At 40.8% G+C, this 23,749-nt stretch overlaps 1 protein-coding gene across 1 annotated transcript in view; it reads right to left on the reverse strand.

Annotated features, from left to right (window-relative positions):
• LOC117827426 (probable G-protein coupled receptor 158) overlaps nt 1-15,179 on the reverse strand; it is a 110,066-nt gene extending 94,887 nt beyond the window's left edge. The window contains exons 1-2 of the mRNA XM_034704037.1: nt 13,831-15,179; nt 2,209-2,314 (exon numbers count right to left, since the gene is read on the reverse strand). Coding sequence (XP_034559928.1) covers nt 2,209-2,314; nt 13,831-14,690 — 966 coding nt within the window. The 5' untranslated portion in view covers nt 14,691-15,179. The remainder of the gene's footprint in view (nt 1-2,208; nt 2,315-13,830) is intronic.
• Between the last annotated feature and the right edge of the window lie 8,570 nt (nt 15,180-23,749).

Below are 23,749 nucleotides of genomic sequence, written 5' to 3' on the forward strand. Positions count from 1 at the left end.
AGACTTCCTCTTCTGTGCACTACATTGTTTACAATCTGATACACATCTTGAGAAGCAACCATCCCTCACCCCTGTGTGTTTTCGATGTAAACACTATCCCCCTAAGTAGCACCCGTTCATCTGTTTTTGGCAGGTCTAACTCAGTCTAACAGTAGATTGTAAGATACACAGAAGCTTCACTCTGGCTGTCTTCAGGGATGTGAACCCTAAAATCAGATCAATTTTCTTGGGATTTCATTTCAATAAACGGGGCATTAAGTTTGCTGAAATCTTGATGCAAATTTTTAAAAAGTAAAATGAAAGCTTTGTCAGGTCTCACAGTGACCTTTTGTTAGGTCTCTGCTTTGTTTTGGATTTAGGTGTGATTCATTATTTCTGCAGGAGCCGGGAAATCTAAACACTGATTGGCTCTCAGGACACTGTTTCAAACAGCTTTGTTGCTCAAGTTGAAATTCTGACCTTGAGCAATTATTTTTGCTGCACTCTCATGCAGATTTCTGTTTACAGAGATTAACAAAAATCATCATTAGTGGTCGTGGATCTGGGCCAGAATGTCTTTTTATCACAGATTTTACCTGTTTTTGCTCTCTGGACTTTTACCTGCATACACTGAAGCAGGGGCTCCCAAACTTTTCAGCCAAGGACCCCCAAAGTATAGGTGCCAAAGACTTGCGACCCCCACTGTCCCTTGAAGTGATTTAATGTGGCTTCATTTTGCCGGTCTGCAGAAAATGTGCCTACCTATATGAGCATGTGGTTGTGTTTCCTGTGCCTAAAGAATGCTAATACATAACTGATCTATAACTCAGAGCAAAAACTTACAATAAACAGGCACCAAAACATCTTCCATGGTGAAAATCTAGATCCTAGAGTACAGATTCTACATTTTAGGATGAATTATAATAATTCAAACTTCACCATCAGATCAGCTGTAATATGTCCAAAATGGTCAGGTTTACGGTTAAAAACCAAATACCTGCAAAGTCAATGGTATAATGCACAGGGTATTACACTCACTATATGACAAGTCCTCACACAACCCTGCTTCAAAAGCAAGAAAATATCCCCTTCAGCATGCAAGTGCTGTCATTGTGAGCATATAAACATACTCTTATAAAATACAGCCTCAGACAGCCGCAGGACTGTAGACTCTGCCAAAGATGTAACATTTATACACAACAGGTTGATGTAAGGACAGCTTTCCCTTTCAGTTTATTAGCTTCTCAACAGGAGAGCCCTACAGTGAGCAGGTGCAGGACACTTTAACAGGGGATACATGGTTAACAGCACTAATGTCCTCTCGACAAATGTAGCTCTATAATGAAAGTTCAGTCAGGAAGACTATAAAAGCAACCACAGCAGGAGTTTAACTCTCCTCTCCCTCGTTCAATAGCTCACCTGCTTCTAGCTGCACACTCCGGAGCTTTCATTGGTTAATCAGCGGCAGCTGTCATCCAGTAGCTCAGTGGCACGCCCTTATCGTCAGCCTATCAACTTTCTGCTATCTTTTTTTTTTTTAAGTTATATTTTTGGCCTTTTTGCTTTTATTTGATAGCACAGCTGAAGAGAGACAGAAAATGAGGGGAGTAGAGAGCGGGGGAAGACGTGCAGGAAAGGGTCAACTGGCCGGGAATCGAACCGGCGACCCCTGCGACTTTCTGCTTTTTAAATGTTCTCTCTCATAAGCTAGTTCCTTCTTGCATTGATGGTGCGCACCCCTCCACCTCCCCATCTCCACCTGGTCTCTGCAAGTCTTCAATTCTTAAAATTCATCAATCACCAGCACCAGTGTCTGGAATCTAGGGGGATTTCTTCTGCTGCCAAATTCACACATCCTACGCTCACAAAATTATCCCCATAGAGTCCTTCCGCCAAAGATACTGTCAAGTTTCATTTTTCAGTAAGTTGTAATAAATAACATTTAATCTTCAAACTGTGTCTCTCCTGATTGAAATACCTCCATGATCTCTTCACTTCGAGTCCTTTTGCTCCTTCTGTTTTTCTTTGCTAGTTTGCTTTATTTCTTTAGTAAGCATTTGACTGCATATTAAAGGGAAATAAGAGACAGACTGTAGTATGTATGGGTAAATAGTGAGAGGCTTTCACTTGAAAATCAGCACACCAGGATGACAAAACAGACACATCGTGAAAAGGGAGAATTATCTGTCATCGGCATAACAAGAAATCCATACTGTTAAGGAGACTCACTTCCATACTGGTGAGATTACAGCGGTGAGTCCCAGCAAACCAGCCGCTGGTGGAGCACTGATCAATGTCCACATCCTGCAGGTTCACATCCACCCGGACGACCCCCCTGCAGAGAGAAAGAGGGACGAAGTGAGGAGAGAAAGAAACAGACATGCAGTGACAGAGTGATAAGCAGAGTGAAAGGGGAAAAGGGGGGAAATCATGAGATGCAAAATTAAAGAGGAAACACAGAGAAAGTGAAGCGAGGGGGAAGAGATTAAATAATTGAAATGAAAAGGAAGCAGAATTTAATAAGAGAGGCGGTTTGGCATAGTATTAAGTAAAAATAGAAAATGCAGAATAAGTAGATTGAGGGAAGTGATAACAACAAAGAAAAAGATGGAATGGAAAAAAAAAAGCATTAATATATGGGGAAAATGTAATAGTGGGAAAAGAGTAATAGAAGAGTAGGGGAAGAGAGAGACCACACGAGGGTCAGATATGTTGTAGAAGTTAGACAGAAAGGAAGAGTTAGCAGGTTCAGTGGGAAGGAGAGAAGAAAGGAGCAGAGGCGGAGATAGAAGAAGACCACAATGAAAGAGAGGGAAATTAAAAAGGACAGGAAGAGTGATGATCAGGGGAGTGAGGTCAAGAGGGCAAAGAGAAGGAAATAGAGGATGGTAATAGAGAGGAATGAATGAAATGGATTGAATGTGGGAAGGAAATTAAGAGTGATGGAAAATTTTAATGAAGAAAGAGAGGAGGAGAAAGAGGGAGGGGGAGAGAAAGGTAGAGAAAAAAGAAACAGAAGCAAGGTTGAAGTTTTGATACTTTAGCAACAAGATTATGCTGATTATTTCCAATAGTTACACTTGTTCTGTGTAAACTTCAAGAGTAAATGTTCAACTTTTTGCTAATCCTGCTCCAGTATCAGCCATGAGTACAAAACATGATGGAAAGAAACTAACATGAAGAAAAAAAAAAAGGAAATACAAAAAATACAATATAAAGTAACACCACAATCTACTCCTGTGATGGAATGGCGACCTGTCCAGGGTCGCAAGCTGGGATAGGCTCCATCCCCTAAAGGCAGCAGAGTATGAATGCATGTGAATGGGATAAGTAAAATGTAGTGTGTAAAATGTTGTCACTTCTCCTGGTGGATAAATTAAATTGTGTTACTTACCTCATGTTTCTTTTCTTGTGTCCTGTTTAATGTTGAAACCTACCCTTGTCCCTCGTTCAGGTCCACTGACTTCCTGTTCCCCAGTGCTTCCCTGATTACCCTAACGTGCCTTACCTGTGTCTTGTTATCCTTGATCCTTGTGTGTATTTAAGCCCTGTCTTCCCTCCCCTCTGTGCCAGATTGTCTTGTTCCCTTGTGACAGAGTACCAGCATTCCCTCGTTTCTTTATACGTTTTGGACCAGTTTTTGATTTCTTGACTTTGATTCAGCCTGATGATTTGAATACCTCTGCTTGTACTGATTGATTACCCGAGCACAGAACCTGATTTAAATCACTTTTGAACTTTGATCATTGCCTGTGAGTCTTGCATTTGGGTCTCATCCATGAGAATTGAAGCCAATTGTGAAGTGTTAAAAACTGCAGTCCCTCGAGTGTCGGCTTGAGGCCGGCTCCGGAAGTACCAGAAAGCACATACACACAAATTAAAAACAGACGATCTTTACAGCAGAAATAAACATGTTTAAAACCTGGTACAAAAAACAAGTGTAGTCTGGATAGCTCATTTCTCGAAGGGCACACACTGTAGGGAGGTGAATTTTTTCATAACACAGCAATTTCGAGGATATTTAGATTACAAGTTTTCCATACTGAGAGGCACAGCTGACTTGACTGACAGGCGGGAACACTGTAGCTGCTGGCGAGGAGGCTCAAAGCCCGCCTCTTTACTTCACAATAGCTCAACAGCAATTAGATTGACTTCAGCATTTCCAATATGGCTCCCGCAGAAGAGCTGCTTCAAAACAGAACTTCAGAAACAGATGGGTGACATCACGGATACTACGTCCATTATCTATACAGTCTATTGTTCAGTCTTACAAATGTAGTGTGAATGTGACGAGTGTAAAAGCTCTTGGCGTGGTCAGAAGGTAAGGTAAAGGTAAGGTGGAGAGTGCATCAACAGAGAAACACATTAGTGTTGTATTCAGGACAATTTTTGGCCCCATGGTAATTGACATTCATTAGTGAGTATACACGGCAGTAGGAATCTGTACGGGATTGATTTCAAACAAACAACGGCCTATTAGTCTACACCTTCATTATAATGAAGGGACATCCGACCTAAAGCAACAGAGTGGCTCATTAGTGTGTTTTTAATAGTTTCTGGATGACAATGGAGCCCTGTCTTCTGGGGATAAAATATATCAGTCTTTGGCTAAACAAAGAATACTTGCTGGAAGCATTAATTCATTGTGTGTGGGTGTTTTCATGGGATTTGTTGACAATGAGAGATATAAAGTTGGCTGTATCAACAGACGTATCCCTACAGGCAATGATTCAGTAAGTTGCGTTACTTTTATCTGTTGCCAGAAAGTTCTGATGATAGCATTCATTGTTTTGTGTTTTAGAATAAAGATCTAAAGATGGATTTTTGCTCTTCCATGTGGCCAGACATTGAAAACATTTTGTTTTCTCTCTGCCCTGAACACAAAAAATCCCTTCAGGACTTTTTGAGCATTTTGAGTTCAGCTCACAGACTGTCTCGGCCTGTGCAGCAGTCAGCCATCACTGATCCATGCTGTGAAGTCAATACAGTAAAATACTTTCTTAGGGATGCAACTGCAATTTATCATACTCACAAAGCAGACATTTTCCTCTGGCACAATGTTCAGGGTGGGAAGCTGTAACACTGTTATGAAGTGTTACTCCAGTGTTTAGTGTCGTAAATTACATAGATGGAGGGCATCTGTCATTTTATATCACCTGCGTCTTCACTAAAGGGAAACTGAAAAGATAATAGATACTGGAAATACGATTGGAGCATTGGAGCGTATTTCAAGGTAAACAACAAATCAAATAAACCATGAAAACAATAAATACAACAATATAAAAATAAACAATAAAATGTAGGAGACAGATATTGTCTTTCGCAGCATACTTGTATGATGTCATGTCCTCCATGTTGATGTTTTAGGGACTTCACTTGGAAGTAAATGGTGCTGTGACTCGGCTGAAAGCAAACATATATTTAGTATATATTTAGTATAACATGTTTTTAAAGTAGCAGTGACATTTGGGTATTAGCTGTGGTTTTTGTTTGATATTTAGTAACTGTAGTGGCTATTTGACTTGGTCAACTTACAAAACATAAATCTTAAATCAAAAACCGGCCACGTGACAAGATTCTTTAGGACACCAGAAATAGTTGCCAAGATGGGCCCATCTCACTCAAATCAGTGCTGGAGAAATTGTGGTGCACAATTGGGGAACCACACACACATGTTCAGGTCTTGCCCCATAATAAAAACATTTTGGGATGGCGTTTTCAGTAAGCTTAAAGAAGTGTTCAAACAAGATTTCCCAAAGGATCCGAGGGTTGCATTACTAGGTGCAACACCGCAGGGAATTGAAGGAAGAGGCAGAAAATACCTACTACAAATACTCTTGACATCAGCAGTCAAATGTATCACGATTAAGTGGTTAAAACCTGAGCCCCCGTCACTCAGTTTATGGATCGATAAAGTTTCTGAAATACATCTGATGGAAAAGATAACATACTCTGAGACTGCAGAGGGATGTGTTTGCTGGATGGTGGAGCCCTGCCTTGATTTTGTTGGTGAATTAAAGTGCTCTTTTTAGTTTCCTTCATTTAATCACTTATTTTTACTTAAATTTTTCTCTTCCTTCCTTTTTCTATTATCTCTCTCTCTATATATATATGTAGCATTTACTTTTCCTTATTAACTCATTCATTTTGTGTTTTGTTTATCGTTATATTATATTATATGAAACCATATAGCTAAGTTTAAAAAATAAAAAAACGGTCACATGGCACAGGGAGAGTGGATCTTACACAGTGTTTCAATGTCCAGCCAAGTATGCATTCTTTTGTTGGTGTATTATACAACAAAAAAAGCTTCTCTCAAACAAAAGGTAGCGTCTTGCTTTCAAATCTCCCGGTAAAAAAACATTCACCATCCCCGGTGCCCGCCCCTCCAATCTTACCTGCCCATCTATAAGTCACCCGGTGCAAAACTACCAACCTATTAAAGTGAGTAACGAAATATACTAATACCTCTATGGCATCAAAGTTAATTACCTTAAATCAAATAACAATAAATAAATAAATTGATTAAAGTAAAAATAATCAAATATACGAAACAATGTAAATAGCTCCAACAGTAATAATGCAATTGTTTTCAGCAAAGACATGCAACATGTTCCTCTTCTAATACTTGGTCAACCTACTTCAAAAATTGATATTAAAACATTTCATGTTCACTTGCTTCACAATTCAAAGTCCCCTGATATTTTATTTGATGTTTTAAAATGCAGTTGTGGTTTCCTTAAAATGAAAACTTGTAATTCAGTCTCGAGGCCTTGAAGAGATGATACTTTTATTTTTCTGAAGTGGGATTGTGTGAGATATTCTGTCTTTGCATCTGTTGAATAGTGCTGAACAAAGTGGCTTTCTTTCGCAAAGAGAAGCCAAATAGATAACTCGTAAACCAACACTGAGATTAGTTTTGAGGAAGACTTCTTAAAATCAGCTAAATTACATGGTAGAGCTCACCCAGTGTGCCGCAGTGGGGCCTCTATATAATGGAAGCCTTCAGTCGCTTTCTTGCTGAAGGTTACTGAATGCCAATGTTACCAAGGTTACTAAATACACGTTTATGAATTTGAACATGTTCAGATTTCCCTCCAGGTTTTAACCATTTGTTGTCTCTTCACTTCAGAATTGGTGAAAATGATTTGTCAGATATTTTACATCTATGCAACTTACAACCTGTAAAACATCAGTATGACATTATAACAGCAGCTGAACATCTTAACTTGAGAGTGATGTTGGAGGAAAATAACCACTTTGTGAATGTAGTCAACACAGCATTAGAGGAAAACTGCCAGGGTCTTAAACTAATGGAGCCAAGTTCTTTTAAGCTCTCACCCCTACCGTGTATCACCAAGCCAAGCTGATCTCTTTCTTTCTCTGTTTATTACAAACATACAGCAACTAACTATTCTTTGCTTCCCCCCCTCTCTCTCTCTCTCTCTCTCTCTCTCTCTCTCTCTCTCTCTCTCTCTCTCTCTCTCTCTCTCTCTCTCTCTCTCTCTCTCTCTCTCTCTCTCTCTCTCTCTCTCTCTCTCTCTCTCTCTCTCTCTCTCTCCTGCCAAATTACCCCACCACCAAACAGGCTGAACATGCATGAACCCCTGTATGTCTCTTATCTTTTTCTCCTCTGTGCTTTGGTGGATGGGGCTGACACCTCCATCTGCCTGCTTGCAAGTGGAACAAACAACCATGTAAAGAGGATTTGGCCGCCTCAACCAGAGAGAAAGAGAGGGGGCAGAAGTGTTGACACCTCTGACTGACAGAGTGTGTATGTGTGAGTGTATTATATGTGTGTGTGTTTACAGGTCGAGGCTTGATAGAGACTGAAAGCAGTAGCAAAAGCAGAGAGATGTGACAGATGTGGGATCTGAAACCCATCTATGGGCTGGAGTACAGTAACATGAAGTAAAAAACTTTAAGGCAAGACGCAATTTGTTCATAACTAATCAAAATCAGAAGTAAAAGTCCTTATTTTATCATAGCCTCTTGTTTTTCTCAGGGTATGGTGTAGCACTCAAACTTAACTGTGAATCTTTTACCAGGAAAAGTGATTTCTCACTTATGTTGTTGCTAAAAATTATAGTGAGATAACTGCAAGCTTTTATCTCAGGTTAAATGGTAATGAAAGAGCTTCTTAAAATTCCAGACACATTCATCATGAGCTGTCCTTTGTTCCCGAGCACAAGGTGGATGTTGTGATTTATCATCCCTGCTCGCTCCTGCATCTTTAGAAATGTACTGATGTCAAGAAAAGAAAGAGGAGAGCCTACAGCAATGCTAGCAGCTCTGTGAGGCTGTTTGTGGAGAGGTGCTTTAAGCTCAATGTAAATGTTGGCATGCAAAGAATTGACACGCTGACATGGCCATGATTAACAACGCTTTTTAATGTGAGTACCTTCTGGTTTAGTTTTTTAGTATACTAACATTTACATTTATAGCAAACATGAAGCTAGTGGGAATGTTGAAACTAAACTCTGCGGTATTTTTATGAAAACATTGGAAAAGCGTGAGGATAGTGTTAGATTGAAAAATGTGGGGTCAACATAGTTACAATTCATGCTTGCTATAGACTGTATAAAATCATGGATAGCACAACAGCAACCCTGAATGAAGCCAAAGCCCGTACAGCTCCCCCTGGTGACTGCCTGCAGTGTAGGTTTTAACGCCTGCCTCTTCCATTAAAACAGATGGAACATGAGTCAAACTAGAAAATGAAAGCACACATCAACTTAAATTACCTCAAATATGCTTTTTGCCATAGCAGTTTTATTAAGCTGATTTATGTGTTCGTTCTCTCAGAGATGTTTAGTTTTCTTTAGTTCTAGTAGTCATTGAACTCTCCATAACCATGAGCTTCTGCTTTCAATCAACATACAAGTCTGTTCTGCTGTGGACTGTACCCACATGAAAGATCTTTTCTGTTCTATCAGTGAGTTTGATGTGAGCTTTGGTTACCGGTAGGGGCGTGACATCAGTCCCGCGGCTCCACCAGCTAGATTGCTACTGCACATGCCTTGGCTCCACTAGTGCAATATGTCACCGCCCACTGGGACTGTTAGTAGGTGTAATGTTTCAGATCTGAGGGAACGGGTTGGCTGGTGAGGGTGAAGTAGTTCAAATAAGTACTCTGGGGCCTGACCGTGTAGGGATTTGTATGTGAGAATGAGAATTTTAAACTGGATTCTAAAGGTAACAGGGAGCCAGTAGTTTAGCTTCACTTCTCACAATGGAGGTAGAGGCATGCCATCCATCTTTATGAACAGACAATGATCCTGACAGGTGTGTACATTTGTGAGACTGTAATTGAATTTAAAGCAAGACCTGGTTAAGTTAATATTAGGGGTCACTTTAACCTGTGAAAACATACTTCTTGGCAACAGTTTGGCTCAATGTTATGAATAAGTGTCTAAGGTACCACCTTGTTATTAATATTAGTAAATCAGATGAACTGACTAACCTACACTCCTGTTCTTTGAGTTTTGCTACTTGCAGGAAAAAAAACACAAAAGTGTCATAGTTCATCAAAATATGAGGTAATACAAATGTCTCATGAAAGAATTCTAATTTGACAATTCATAACTTTTTCCTCACTCTTTCCTGTTTTTGTCAGTTTTGCACATCATCATCCTGTCAGGTGCTTTTGTGTATCCTCTTTGACTCTATTAACACCATAAAAATGTTGAAAATTATCATTCAGTGTATTCACTGTCTACAGTGGAAAACACACAGTATCTGATGTGTTTGCTCTAAACACCGATCTCTGGCCGCTGTACTGTTCCTATATCTAATTCAACACAAGATGAGGCCTGTGTAGTCTTGGGAGTGATGTGCCATTTTTGATGTGTCTTTATATCATCGGAATATCAAGATTTGTACGATGCCTAAACATTACAGATGTCTAATTTGTAGTTTTTGCCCCACCTGCAAATGTACCATCTTTATGATGGTGCTGCTGTAACTCAGATCAGTGTCACTTTGTCCCCGTAACTCATGATTCAGCTGCAAATATCTTTTCAATTTTCATTAGATTTACAAAATCCAATGGCTTCTCTTTCTGTAAGCTGGGTTTTGAATTTGGTTAGATGGACAGTGAGAAAGGGGGGAAACATGTGAAAGAGCCTGCTTTGAAGTAGAAAGTAGAAGACATGGTGGATGTGACCCCATCATCTTCACTGGCTGATACTTTTCTGACCAGAGCCAAACAACTTTCTATTTTTAGAAACGTCATCACAGGACTGAGATGAGTGGAAGAAGCAGCAGAAAAGCTGCAGAGCACAACTTCTATTACAAGGATGGGAGTGTGGAGGAAAGCAGTTTGTATCCGGCTGTGTAGCTGCTGCCAATCTCTTTACTCCATTAGGGAGTGAGCCTTAATACGAGAGGCGTTCTGAGCTTAAACAACCATTTCATTCTGTTCCCTCTTCATTTTTCTCCCTCTGTTGACATCAGAAGTGGTCCTGGCAAGTGTCAAGCTGCATTACTTTGGAAATAGGACAAACTAATCCCAACTTGAAGACCACTTTTTTCTAGAGCTTTCAACTATATAACACGGTCTATTTGCTCAGCTGATTTGGAGCCAGCTCAATATGTTTACATGCGCTCGCTGTTGTGACTTAAAGCACACATTTTTAGACATTTCCCCAGTGCATGTCAAAAGTTCAACACAAAACTACAAAAAAAGATAGTAAGGGGTCATGATTTTGAATGTAGCCCAAGGTGAAGAATGAATGGTTTTAACAGTGCTCTGTATTAAAGCCTGTCAGCTGCATTAAGCCTTCTCCAGTCAGTGATGAAGACCATGCAATGTGACTCGGAGCTCTAAAAAAGAAAGCCATTAAGTCTGACAACACATCAGTCTATGAGTCACTGCCTATATTTAAAGATGGCGGAAGAGTCTCCACCTCCTCCCACTGAACAAAAGTGAAGCCAAGACACTCCCTGCGATGTATGCTGATGACTTTTTTTTGGAGCCAGCGTCTGTGCAGCTGGGATCAACTGGTGGATCTGCTGTATCGGCGTGACGGCACGTCTTTTTGCGAACCAAAGCACACATTTATTTATGTTGAAACAGCAAAGCTCCCACAGGTCAGTACAGTCAGCTGCAAAACAGCCTGTGTTGTTTGAAGCAGACACTCGCAGTTACGTGTTGGTGTTTGTTACATCTCTTCTCCTTGTTCCTCCTCCGATAATTTGGTGCACACAGCTCTACAGGACGTGAATTTATCAACAGAGCTGTCAATCATGTTGTTATGTCTCTTTTATGGCATTAAATAACTAAAGAAAAAGTACACTTTTTACAAGAGGAAACACTTCGACATAAATCAGCATGATGAGAACTAACTCTGACAGAAAAACAACTATAAGAAAAATGTGACTTTGGGGTAAAGGTGGATGCTGCTGACTGTTTGCTTTGTTTCACCTCAGCTCATTCAGTCACCAAGTTGCACTGGAGTTGATGATGCCTATTTGGGATATTTTTAAGGTTAACATTACAAATTATATGACCTGGTTTTTGGTTTGTTGTACTTAAAGCTGCTGTTGGTAGTCACAGAGTAAACATCTGTTCAGCATGAGGGACTTCGAATGTCAACACTATCCCTCCCAACCAGATTTCCTCTTAGACCAACAACACAGATTGGCGTGTGCAGTCATGATAGTGCCGGACTCATAACCAATCGGAGGACATAGTAGGGGCCAACCCTTAACCAATCAGGACAGAGGATTGGAGATCAGCTATGATTGGTCCGTCACAATGGGAACAAGGGGAATAATAACATTGCTCGACACAAAGGCATTGGAAAACGCAGAGGTTTCGCAAGTCTCAAATTACTCCACTTATCGCTGAATACTGATGGGCATTATGACCTTTTCTCCAAACCCAGCAGAAAAAAAGTAACGTTTTTTACACCATTCCTACCAACAGCAGCATTAAAGTCTGAAGAAGTCTGGACTCATGCTTTATTAGTGGGTGAAATTCTAGCTTTTTGTTAGGATTAGGTAGCAGGTGTCTTTCTGCTGTCCATACTGGCCTGTTAGGCTGTTCAGTTATTATCATATGTTAAATATTTATGTCGATGTGTGCAGGAAGTCAGGACTGTTGTTGGCTTTTTTCCACAGAGAGGAAACCAGCCGGAGAGATGAGCTGGTACCTGTTATTTACCTACCTGTCTTTCCTTGTAGAGATGTGGGGAGCCGAGGGAGCAGGCTGGCATGTTTCACAAGCTCTCTATGCTAAATCGAATAAACTACTCCAGTCAGCCACCACCAAAAATCTAATTTCATTATTTGAAAAAAAGATATTTAATTGGCTCATTATCTACCTAATAACTTTGCCATGAGCACAGGCTGTTTAGCTTTGATAACTTTGCATTTGTCAACCCCTCACTCCTCTTCAGTGACAACCTCAACTACCACTCATCAATAAATATGGACACTTCTGGCTCGAAAGAAAAAACATGGTGGCGGCCAAAACACTGAACTCAGGGCTTCAATAAGGCAGTTGATAACCAATGGGCGACAACACAGCAGCTAAGTCTATTATTTATGTGCTTTAGGCATAACACAGATCACAGTCCAGTTCATAAAAATGTCCAGAGTGACTCGAGGCCACTTCAGGAGGTCCAGTAACCTAAGATCAATTGTCCGTGAAGAAAGAAGTGATGCAGCACTTCATGGACATGTCATCAGGGTGGATACGAGCCAACTCTTACGGGCCAACACCACTCCTACAACTCACTGCTATCTGAGAAACATGGAGCAACATTTTGTGTCTCTCAAATAAAATGTTAAAACATACATTTCTTAACTCTCCAGTTGCAGTTGAGGGTTTAAGTAAACACTGAAGTGGATGTGAGTGTTTTTTGGCTTCAAGGACAAACTTTCTCGTAAGGCTCTCTAGTGTGTGAACATCTCTGTGAGTGAAGCATCTCTACATAGACGGATGTACATCTTGAGTGCACCTGAAGCTCACAGTGTCTCCTAATGCAGTTAGTGATCATTCATTGTTTATTCATGATTTAATTGATCTTTTGGAGACACTCTTGGCCTTGAAATATGAGCTCCTGAGGTGATTTTATGCACCTGACAGCTATCCAAACTCACACAACAAAGCCAGCCTATATAGATCCCCTCACAGACGCACTGTAAATCCTGCAGTGTGTGTTAGATGGAGGGATGCAGCAGTGGAGATGCACAGCTGTGCTTTGACAGGCGAGCATTTTAAATGAGAAGGGTCTATACCTGCGTCTGTGAAGCCTCGACACCATCTGTTTATAACACCCAGGCTGCAGCTGACCAAGATTCATATTTTAGTTTCATGGTGAATGACTGTCAATCAAATGTGTGCTTTCTTGTTGACAGTAAGAGGATATGATGTGGTTTTAATTGCATAGTTGGAATCCCTAAATTTAAGTGCAAGCTGATCCCATGTAGGCTATCCCTCCAATACCAGATATCCTCAGTGGAATAGACCAACTATGCTTTCTTTGACTTACATAACACTCTCTGTGGCGCTGCTCTGATGTTTTAATATTCAAGTAAAACCTAAAAGCAGTTTTTTGGAAAGGTTGGCAAAGACTGGTGCATTGAATATAATCTCACACTGCAATCTAGGCTGTTTCGGAGGTTGATATTGTCGCTGGTATCTTTATCAGAGCAGCACAGACAAACTTTACAAGTTTATATCAGTAGTCTAAAACTTATGGAACACCATAAACGTGCAATACGAAACTGAACTTAGTTGTTTCAGCATTTTTAGAGACATAAAGTCCTGGCACCAAACTTACTCAACATGTTTTTTTCTACTCCATAATTTACTCAAACACTCACAGACACACTTCTTCTCACCTGAACTCCGGAGCAGAGTTACTCTTCAGTCCATAGAAGCCAGCAGACAAGGTAAGCAGCCAATGTGGCACAAACGCTCCGTGCTCACACTCCAGGTACGGCGCAGACCACTTGATCTGGTTTTTCTCCAGAAGGTAACCGCCACTGTGGGAGCCAACTATTTCCGGGAGTCTCCTGTGCATGTGTGGTCTCCTGCCGTCCCTGAACTCGTTAAACCACTCAGACTCCGGACTCCTGCTCCTCAAGAGACGGTGCGCGGAGATGGATAAATCCTGCAGCACCACCTCTTTGTCAGTTCTGGTCGCTTGGAGGAAAATGTGCGGTCCAGGGGTCGGGGCGTCCTCGTGGAAGGTGACCACAGCTCTGTGGATTTTGGGATCCCCCTCTAGGATGCTCTGCACCAGCGCATGGTACCAGTGGATGTCCCTGCGCAGGGTTTGCTCGCGGGACCTGTTGGCCTGCAGGATCATGTTCAGGAAGTTTGTCGCGTGCGCTACGGTGTCAAGGATGCTGTGCAGGGAGTAGTGGGAAGCGACGTGCAGGCCGCCTCGTAGGCTGCTCAGCTCGTACCTCCGCGAGCAGTTGACATGCCTGAGCGCGGAGGAGTCCCCAGTGTGCAGGAAAGCGGTCACCACCCGCGGCAGGTCCTCCTCGATTTTGTGCGCCACCACCGTGCGCTCAGTGGCCGGCACAGGGTGGTAGTAAGTCGGGTGGTGGGGCGGCTCCCTGTTGATGTTTTGGGTGCTGAAGACTGGTGGGTGCTTCTCCTCTCGCTCATTGTCAGACCACTCCACGTAGCCGTAGTTTGAGCCCAAAACGAGCCCCGCGTGCAGGAGCAGCGGGACCACCAGGAGAGCCATAATGTTCCTCTTCTTCTACAGGCACATAGAAGAAACAGGGGACACTTTGCGAAGTGAGGCGAACATAATAAAGCTCTATTTCCTCTTTGCTTTTGAAGAGATGAAGACACTTTCAGACGCACAAGCCAGAGACTCTCCTGAATGTTATTCCCATCCTCGCGCTGAAAACGACGAAGGCTGTCCACTTCTCATCTTCTTTTGTTTCCTTGCCTCTCTAGAGCGAAACGTGATCCAAACCGCTTCTTACACCCTTCCAGCCTCCATGTTACTAAAAAAACCACAACACTACCTCCACATCCATTCACATGAAGCGACGATATAACAGCGCGCGCACGGATTCTTCTTACTCCCTTCCTGGAGAAATCCATGTGAGAGGAGCAGGATGACGAGGAGAGGAGCAAATTGTTCCTGAAGTTCCGTCCCTCCCAATAAAAAGCCTAATAGGCCACCTGAAGTGTCGCCCAGCAGCGTGTGTGGCTGTTTCTCACTGCCTGTCAGCCGGATGTGGGCGGAGCGTGGGAAAGACGGGAGCTGTCCGGTGCTGAAAGTAGCGCCGGTGGGAAGGAAAGCGAAGGAGGTGTTGATGATGATGTTGATGAAGATGATGATGATGATGATGATGATGATGATGATGATGACGATGATGATGAAGGGTTCTCGGTGATGAGGATGGAGGAGCGGCCTGTCAATTAGAGTGGGTCTAAATTTAGAACAATAGAAGGGAGTGTAGGAGGAGAGACCAACAAGACACAACCATCCCACATAGACTACAATGTCTTACCCCTGAAGATACTTTAATTTAATTTAATTTGAGTTTATTTGATTAGGACAATGCACATTAATCAAAATTTCAAAAGTGTGCCTCAATGTACTATGTACAATGTACTAAATTTCATCTGTAGTCCTAAGGCAGGTACTCACATAAAACATAAAACAACAGGTTTTAAAACTACAGGGTATCACAAAACAGTTCACAGGACCCTACACAAACTGACTTACAAACAAATTTTACATACAAAACGTTTGTGACATTATAAAAACAGGATGGAAGTTGAGGCCAAAGCCCCCAGGAATGGGCATCAAGTGAGAAAACAGATTATTCATGTGTGCATGACTGGTTTGTTTTTAACCAATATTTAACTGTTTTTTTAAAAGGTACAGTAGTTCTCAAGCTCCCTAATGTGAGCTGGTAGATTGTTCCAGGACTGTGTGCCTCTGACAGACACTACCATTTGGCTGAATTTGGATTCACGTCTCGGTACATCACAGTCCCCTCTAGTTTGTGCTCTAGTATTTATCATATTGTGTTGGGGTTTTTTTTATATAAATTTGAGCAATGAGGGAGGGGCAAGCCCATTTAAAACTTTAAAAACCAGACAGATGTCAGTGTAGGTTTGAACATTTTTCAATATTTAAAATATTATACTTCCTGACTATATTGTAATAATGGAAGTTGAGAGGTTTCCTTTTGATGGTCTTCTTAAAGAGACCATCAAAACATCCACCAGTCTTCTTACTTCCGTGTGTTGCTTACTTAAAAAAGTAGACACCTCAAATTAGGAGCCACATGATTGTTTAAACCCTTAATTCCAAAACATTATCATATTTCTTAGCTGTTATCTCAAAGCTGTTGAATAAATCTGAGTTAGCAACTGAATCACTCCGTTACTAAAAATACATATATATACAGCACTGATTTAAAGACAGCCTATCGCTAATTGTGTCACTTTTGTTGTTCATGCTGTCAACAGACTTTGTTGGCTATTATTAGACACAACATTTAGTTCTTATTTCCTGAGAGAGGGATCTCTCATGTGCTGCTCTCTCAGAGAAATACCCAATTTTCTTCACTGAAAGGATTATGTTTTGGGCCTATTTTCCTTCCTTTGCTTGTGGATGATCTCATATGAGCTACCAAGATGTAAAACCCCAATGGCAAAAGTTGTGATTTATTGACTTATATAAATGAAATTGACTGGATTTAAACAAGCAGCAACCACCGGTCTAAAAATATGAGTCCAATGTAGAAGTGCTAAAAATTGCAGTCCATGGGGGATCCGCTTGAGGCTGGCTCCGGCAGAACTGGAAACCACATACACATTAATTAAAAAAAGACGATCTTTAGATGTAGTTCTGCGTGTGGTTGGTTTGAGTGGCGTTGCCGTACCTGTATGTGCAGCTTCTCCATGGTTGAACTCAGAGTAAATGTCACTCAGATCAGACAGTTCAGTTAGTGGTGGTAATGATTGCTATACCGCAGGGGAGTAGGATTATTCTGAGTACCTGAGCACCAATGGCCATCAATTCAGCCTCTGTTTGAGGTTTTTTAAATGAAGAATGATTCATATTGTTTACGATATCTTAAATATCTGAAGGCAGATGAACACATAGGGCCTATGTGTTGCATCTGTGAAACAGCAAGAAATACAGTGTCTGTCAGATGGCAGAGTAATGCACTGAAAATGTTCTAAATGCACTCTAGAAACATAAACAAGATGTGCAGTGAGAGAGAGAGAGGAAACAGAGAAACTAAATACACAGGGTAATCAACACAGGTGTGACAGAATATGCAATTTAGACTAATCAGTATAATCAAACAGGAGGGAAGCACAAGGACAGGAAGTAAAATAAACCAGACACACAGGGAACAAGTAAGCCAAAATAAAACAGGAAACACTGAACTAAGAAACGCACCTAAAAACACATACACAAGGAATACAAGACAGAAGACATGAAGCACAGGGAACGGCAAGTGAAATGCACAAAAATACAAAACACCAGAGTAACAATGCAGAAGACAACACAAGGCATGATCAACAAAATAAGACAGGTAAATACGAAAACAAACAAAAGCAACTCATGACATCTGCTGAGACAGTCATCATGTCAGATGAGCACAGAGTGAGTTATACTGTCACCAATACAGCAGAGCTTCAACTGCATCACAGATCAAGCAGTAAGAAACCTTCATGTTGTAAATGAGGATTTTGGTGTATAGGGTTAGGGTTAGTGCACAGGGGAAGACTCTGAGAAAAGCAAAGAATAAAAAAAAAACACATTGCCAACCACTGTTACTTGTAAGAAAAAAATCTCTTCAATCTTTTGATCTGCAGAGGTCACAAGATGACAAAGTTAGAGAGCCACTTGTGTCATAAGACAAGATTTTTTGTCATGGCATCAAACTTGTATAGTCCCATGTTTAAATAACTAAAAATCTGAGGACAGAGTGTCAATTTACTTGTGGCCTGAAGTACTTTAACTTATATACATACAGAGAGTTTAAAACTAAAATAAGATACAGATAACTCAAAAAAATGAAACATGTGAACAAGGAAATTAAGAAAGCCTGTTAGCCTCCCGTCATTTATGTACACATATTGCTTTTTCCTGTGTTCAGATGGAGAAGCTCATTGTTAATTTGATTCAAATTGCAGAAAGTAAGCATTCATATTGTTTTATCATGTCTGTGTCTTTGTGCACGTGCCCATCTTAGTCTCACACTGACATCCTCCAGCTCTCAGGTAAATGGGCGTTGCGGTCTGAAGCTCGCCCGGGGTGACTCACAGGCCGTTGCCATGGCAGTGGAAGGTGATGACTGCAGAGTTCTCCCCATGTTGCCGGCTGCAGCCGGCCCTGCAGCATCTACATCTGATCACCTCTCACACACATAATCATACACATTCTCACAAAATCAGCTATATAGTTAGACTGTAATCCTGCAGATGATACGGATGGTTATTCACAGGCAGATGGATAACTGCTGACAGAACAGATAATAATGAGAAGTGACACATATTTCAGCATCTGAACTCTGCATGTGATGAGATGGTGAGATAGGCTGCAGAAAGAAAAACAGTTAGTGCACAGAGTAGTGGTAGCATCAGAAAGAAATAGCTTGTATGAAGTGACTGCTCCTGCCCCGTCTGTTTCATCCTCTTTTACAAGCTGCACTGCCTCCCCTGGCCTGATGAATATTTGATGGGCATTTGCTGCTTCATCTGCATGCTTTACAACTCCAGTCTGTACAACCGCAGCAGAGGCAGAGGGGCTGCTGTACCACAACTTTTTTTTTTTTTTTTTTTTACCAGCACTCCCTGTTCCCCCAGAGATTCCTTTAGATTTCCTCAGAGGAGAGCAAACGGAGGGAAAAAAGCCTGTGTGCAAAAGTGTTTCCTCTCTGGTGCATTATTTCTTCTCATTTAAGTTCATGCAGGGACGTATTGAGCTAAAAAAAAAGTAAAGCTACCATCAAGGTGAGGTTACAGGGGCTCAATAAAAATGTTTACATGTATTTGTTCATTTGTTTGTTTCTATCATAAAATGCACAGATGGTGATAGATGACATGACCCCAAAAGTGAGTCCCAAACATTTAGCGCTTCCCCTACTGACTGGCTGCAGTAAATGTCACAAAGCCTGCCTCCTTCATCTTAACAGATAGGACATGGGTCAAACTTAATAATAAAATGAATCGTCAAATCATTGTTTCTAAATATGGTTTCTGTGATTATATATATTAGTTCTTATCATGCTCATTTTTATCCAAATGTTTATTTTTTTTAAGAAGTTTAGTTGATGTCAGCTATTTGATGCGAAGAAATGTCATGATTGTCAGTTCTGTTCATAAATACAGCTCCTCCTGAACTTTGCACTCCACAGTAGAGGAGGAATGGGCAGAGGGGACGAAACAAGCTCTAATGCAAGAGTCAGTGAATGTTCCCTTACCTTTGAGTGTCCACTCCAAACCTACAAGAAACCACACTGTAGACTGCACGGACCTGACAGGACCTGAGGGGTCTGTTACGGGTGTGAGGGTGAACCCAAAAGCAGCACACTGGAGCCCGGAGGAAACAGCAGGTAACAAGTCTTTGTAGGTCTTTACTAACCCGGTCACACAATGTCTGTTGAGATGCTGGTTTCACTGTGTGGAGGATCAGGCTGGAAACAGACGAGGAGCAGGCAAATCTCTTGGTCGGGGACAGAAGGCTGAGGTAGTTACCAGGGCAGAAACGAGGAAGGAAGGTCGGGGACAGGCAGGGTCGAAACCGGGAGATCAGTCCGAGGATAAGTGCTGGAGAGTCTTGCATTTGCAGTGAGAACAATCTGGCACTGAGTGGGCTGAGACCGGGACTTAAATACTGGCAGCAGGTAATGAGAAACAGGTGATTTGTGTTGGCTTAATGAGGAGAGTGTGGTTCAGGTAAACGAAGGGGAGTGGAAATGTAGTGGGCTGAGAGGCTGAGCAGATGTGGCAGGTGATAACTGTGACAAGGTCTTTTCTGTTTATTTGAAAGGTTAAATTTGTGTTTTGGTTATTGGAAGGCGAGAATGTCCATACCGCAGACTCTGGCTTCAAATAATGCCATCAGTCACTGTCGCGAGGGTAATTTTGGCTTCACTTTTTGTACAACCTGAGGAGGTGGCAATGCCATACATCGTTATATGCAGGCAATGGTCTGAAATCAAGCACTAACTTCAAGGCCATCAGTACATTTCCTATTTCGATATGTTTTATGAGTCATGGTTGAAGTGGCAATTTTCCTCATCAGAACATTGAAAACAAACAAAAGCAAAATCAAAGCAGCTACTGAGACACAAGTGGATCCATGCACCATGAGTAAATGTCAACGTTTAGGCAAGCATAAAGTCCTTTCACATTTAGAATAATAATATTATTATTATTGGACCAAAGTGAAGAAAACAGACATAAAGCAAAGACCGAGCGGTACATGGTTTGAGCTTCAGCAAGGTTGAGGGACTGATCGTGTGAAAGGAAATGTCAAAAGACTTGAAAAGTTACTCATCACTTCAAAATGCCAACAGAAAAACAATGATGTTCTTTTTCATTTTAATTCAATCCTCAAGTGGGCTGATAAGACCTGTTAACATGAAAGTGCTACCAACCAAGGAACCAAATTTAATATTATTATTGTTGGGTTTAGTTTTGTTAAATGCATTAATAATATTTTTTTAAATCAATCAAATCATCTTTAAATCAATATTTAGTGTTGAATGAGAACCATCTGCTTCAATTCAGGGTCTTGCTCACCATGTCAGGATGTTATACCATATATATGCACTTTATATAATCTTGATTATGTACTCATTTATGTGTATTTATGTAATTTATATTTTGTGTTGTACTCAATTTGTTTGCCAGTTCTGCTGTGTGGTGTTTTGTTTAATGGTACATCTAGTTGCTCTGAGCTGCATGTGTTTTTTTCACCTTATAGCCTAAGGCAAATTTCCCCTTGGGGACAGCTAAGTATATCTTATCTAATCCAATTACACAACAATACAAACCGCTCCAACACTGATGTTTCTGCTCCTTTCAAAGAAAGAGTTTACTGTCATCGTGGTATATGTTCACATTTCAATCCCCAGGTTTTCTTTTGTGCTGAGAAACTTAAAACATCAACAGAGCTCAGTAATCACGAATATGATGCTTTGGATGATGAGCAGCTACAATAAGAATGTTGTAATCTATGTTTATAGGCTGGTTTACGTGATTTTGGCTAAGTAATGTATCCTCTGGTGTCAGTTTAGGCGAGTAGCATGTTAAAAAGACAACCGAAAATAATGGAGAAGAAACAGCTATGAAAATGAAATATTTTTATAGCTCAATTTTATATTTACAGCACTTTTTCAGTTCCCATACAACACCACAAGAGTACTTTGTTGTTTATGATTGAGTGTTTTTTGTAGAATCAGGATGCTTGGAGGGGTTTTGTCGTGGCTATTGATCAAATTTACAGCAGCCAATCAAAAAAGCAGTGAGAGGGGCGGGGAAATCAAAAGGGCTGGCATGCATGGGATGCTAACCTGCTCGCTATCTCATGCACTTCAGAAAGTAACTGACAGAGTAAAACTTTTTGGTGAGGAACATTAAAATTGTATAATTTATGTAACTGGATAAAAAAAGAGCTACAGTGAAAGTAGAGGCAGATAAAACTCAAAACGTCTATTTTCCGAGACGAGTAAAGCAGTTCGGCTGAGTAAAATAAAATCATATCATCATGATTTAAAGAAGAAAAATGATGTAGGGTTCAACACCATGATTCCATCACTGCAGTGTAAATTTCATCCCCGTAGCATTTGTCACTTTGTTAAATGTCACCGCTCTGGCTGACAGATCAAATGCCGCTGCAGCCTGATGAAGATGAAAAAGGCTGCTCAAAACTCTGACTGTGTTACTTTCCCCTGATACAGCCCGCCAAGAAACGACAGTTTATTATTTAATCCTGATGGAAATATTATTTTTCATCAGCATTTATCAGCACAACGTGTCAAATAAATAGTCTGGACATGTATATTGTACCAAATGCTGGCAGGAAAATATGACTCTTAATGTGTCGACATGTGTTGTTCTTGTTAACGGTCATTAAAATCTGGAAAGTGAGGCCTCACCCTGCACACAGGGCAAGTACCCAAGTAAACAGCAGATTGTTTGGCAGTCCACCCAAGGCCAACCAGCAATAGTCAAACACATTCATCCGTAAATTCTCCTCAATGGGCAATTTAGAGCATCCTGTTAACTCTCAGAGAGGAGCATCAACGAGTGATAGACAGACAGGACGGGACTGATGACTGAAGGACACACAGACATACAGAGAGAAAGTTGGATTTTTATTTAAGTGATATCCAGCTGCTGGGTAATATTCAGCAGCAGATTAGACAGGCTCTGCAAAGGAGTCACAGAAAATACTGTCATAGACTAACACTGGAAGAGAGACATGTGAACATCAAAGAAACATGAAATCAACTGCAATAAGATGAAAATCCCTCATAAAACATATAACAATTAAATATAAACATCTGCTTAACATGTATTGAATGCACACTATAAATATCGACTAGTGTACACAATAGATGGACTACAGCGGAGAGGTATTGTACAACCACTAAAACGGATTGCAAGTCTATAGGCAAGGTTTACAAATCTGTGGGTGTGGATTACAAATCCAAGAGCTCGGTCTGTTAACTGTGCACCAAATTATCACTGTCACACTTAAAACATCACTAGTGACTAGTTCTGTTTCAGGGTTCTCCCCAGAACCCTGAAACAGAAGAACAATACTGCTCTATGTTTTCATCAATTTGGTGAATTTGGAGCATGCTAGGTCATTCACCTGAAATGATCAAGACAGCCATGGAGGTTAATGTCATCGAATTAAAGTAATGCCTTACTTTGTAACCGTTACCCCAACCTCTCTTTTGTTGGCATTTGAACCCTAATCAAGTATTTATCCCGTCTATACATCATACTTCACATATTGGTGTGGTAAGTTGAATCACTTTTAAACATTTATTACAGTTGTGTTATCTTACTTTAGTGTAAACAATTAGTTTACATTCTGCCCATGGACTGTTTAAAACATGGACAAAGTCTCAGTGCTGTCACCGATCGGTTTCTAAAGAAACAGTATGAAGCACAAAGATGTTGGTCTCTGTGTTGGAAACTCTGGCATCAACTTATCCAGACTAATCTGAAATCAGGATAGAAGTGGACATAAGGGCACAGACATTATGACTTGCAAACAGCTGCTGTCAAATAAGCCATGCCCCTAATTCGGCCTTATTATACATAAGTCTTAGCTGCAATACAATCGGGACAGAAAAAATCCCTCCTAACAAAGTCTCTATGAATAAAAAAAGAGACCATATCTGTTTTTTGTACCAGGCTGTAAAGATGTTTGATTCTGCTGTTAAAATGGGCATGTTAATGTAGGTCTTAACAAGGTTTCTTTTTCTTTCAGAGCCAGTCACGTGGTCTAATTTTCCATCCAGTGGTTTAATTAAAAAATTTGAGAAACTTTTCTTATTTTTTTCTTTGTCAGAGCTCCCTGACATCATTTACTGCCCACTTATGAATTCATTATCAGGAAAAGACTAACAGGGGGATTGAGAAAAGGGAGACTTGGACATCTGATTCACCACTTCTGTTTGGTCTCTTAATAATGTATCATAAAGTGGAGTCAGGACTTGTTCTATGTTAGTGCAAAGCAGTCATGTTAGAGTGGTTCAACAAGGCTTATTTGCAAAGTGATTAAAGTTGTTTTGG

This window comes from Notolabrus celidotus, chromosome 15 (assembly GCF_009762535.1).
Source record: "Notolabrus celidotus isolate fNotCel1 chromosome 15, fNotCel1.pri, whole genome shotgun sequence".
NCBI classification, from domain to species: Eukaryota; Metazoa; Chordata; class Actinopteri; order Labriformes; family Labridae; genus Notolabrus; species Notolabrus celidotus.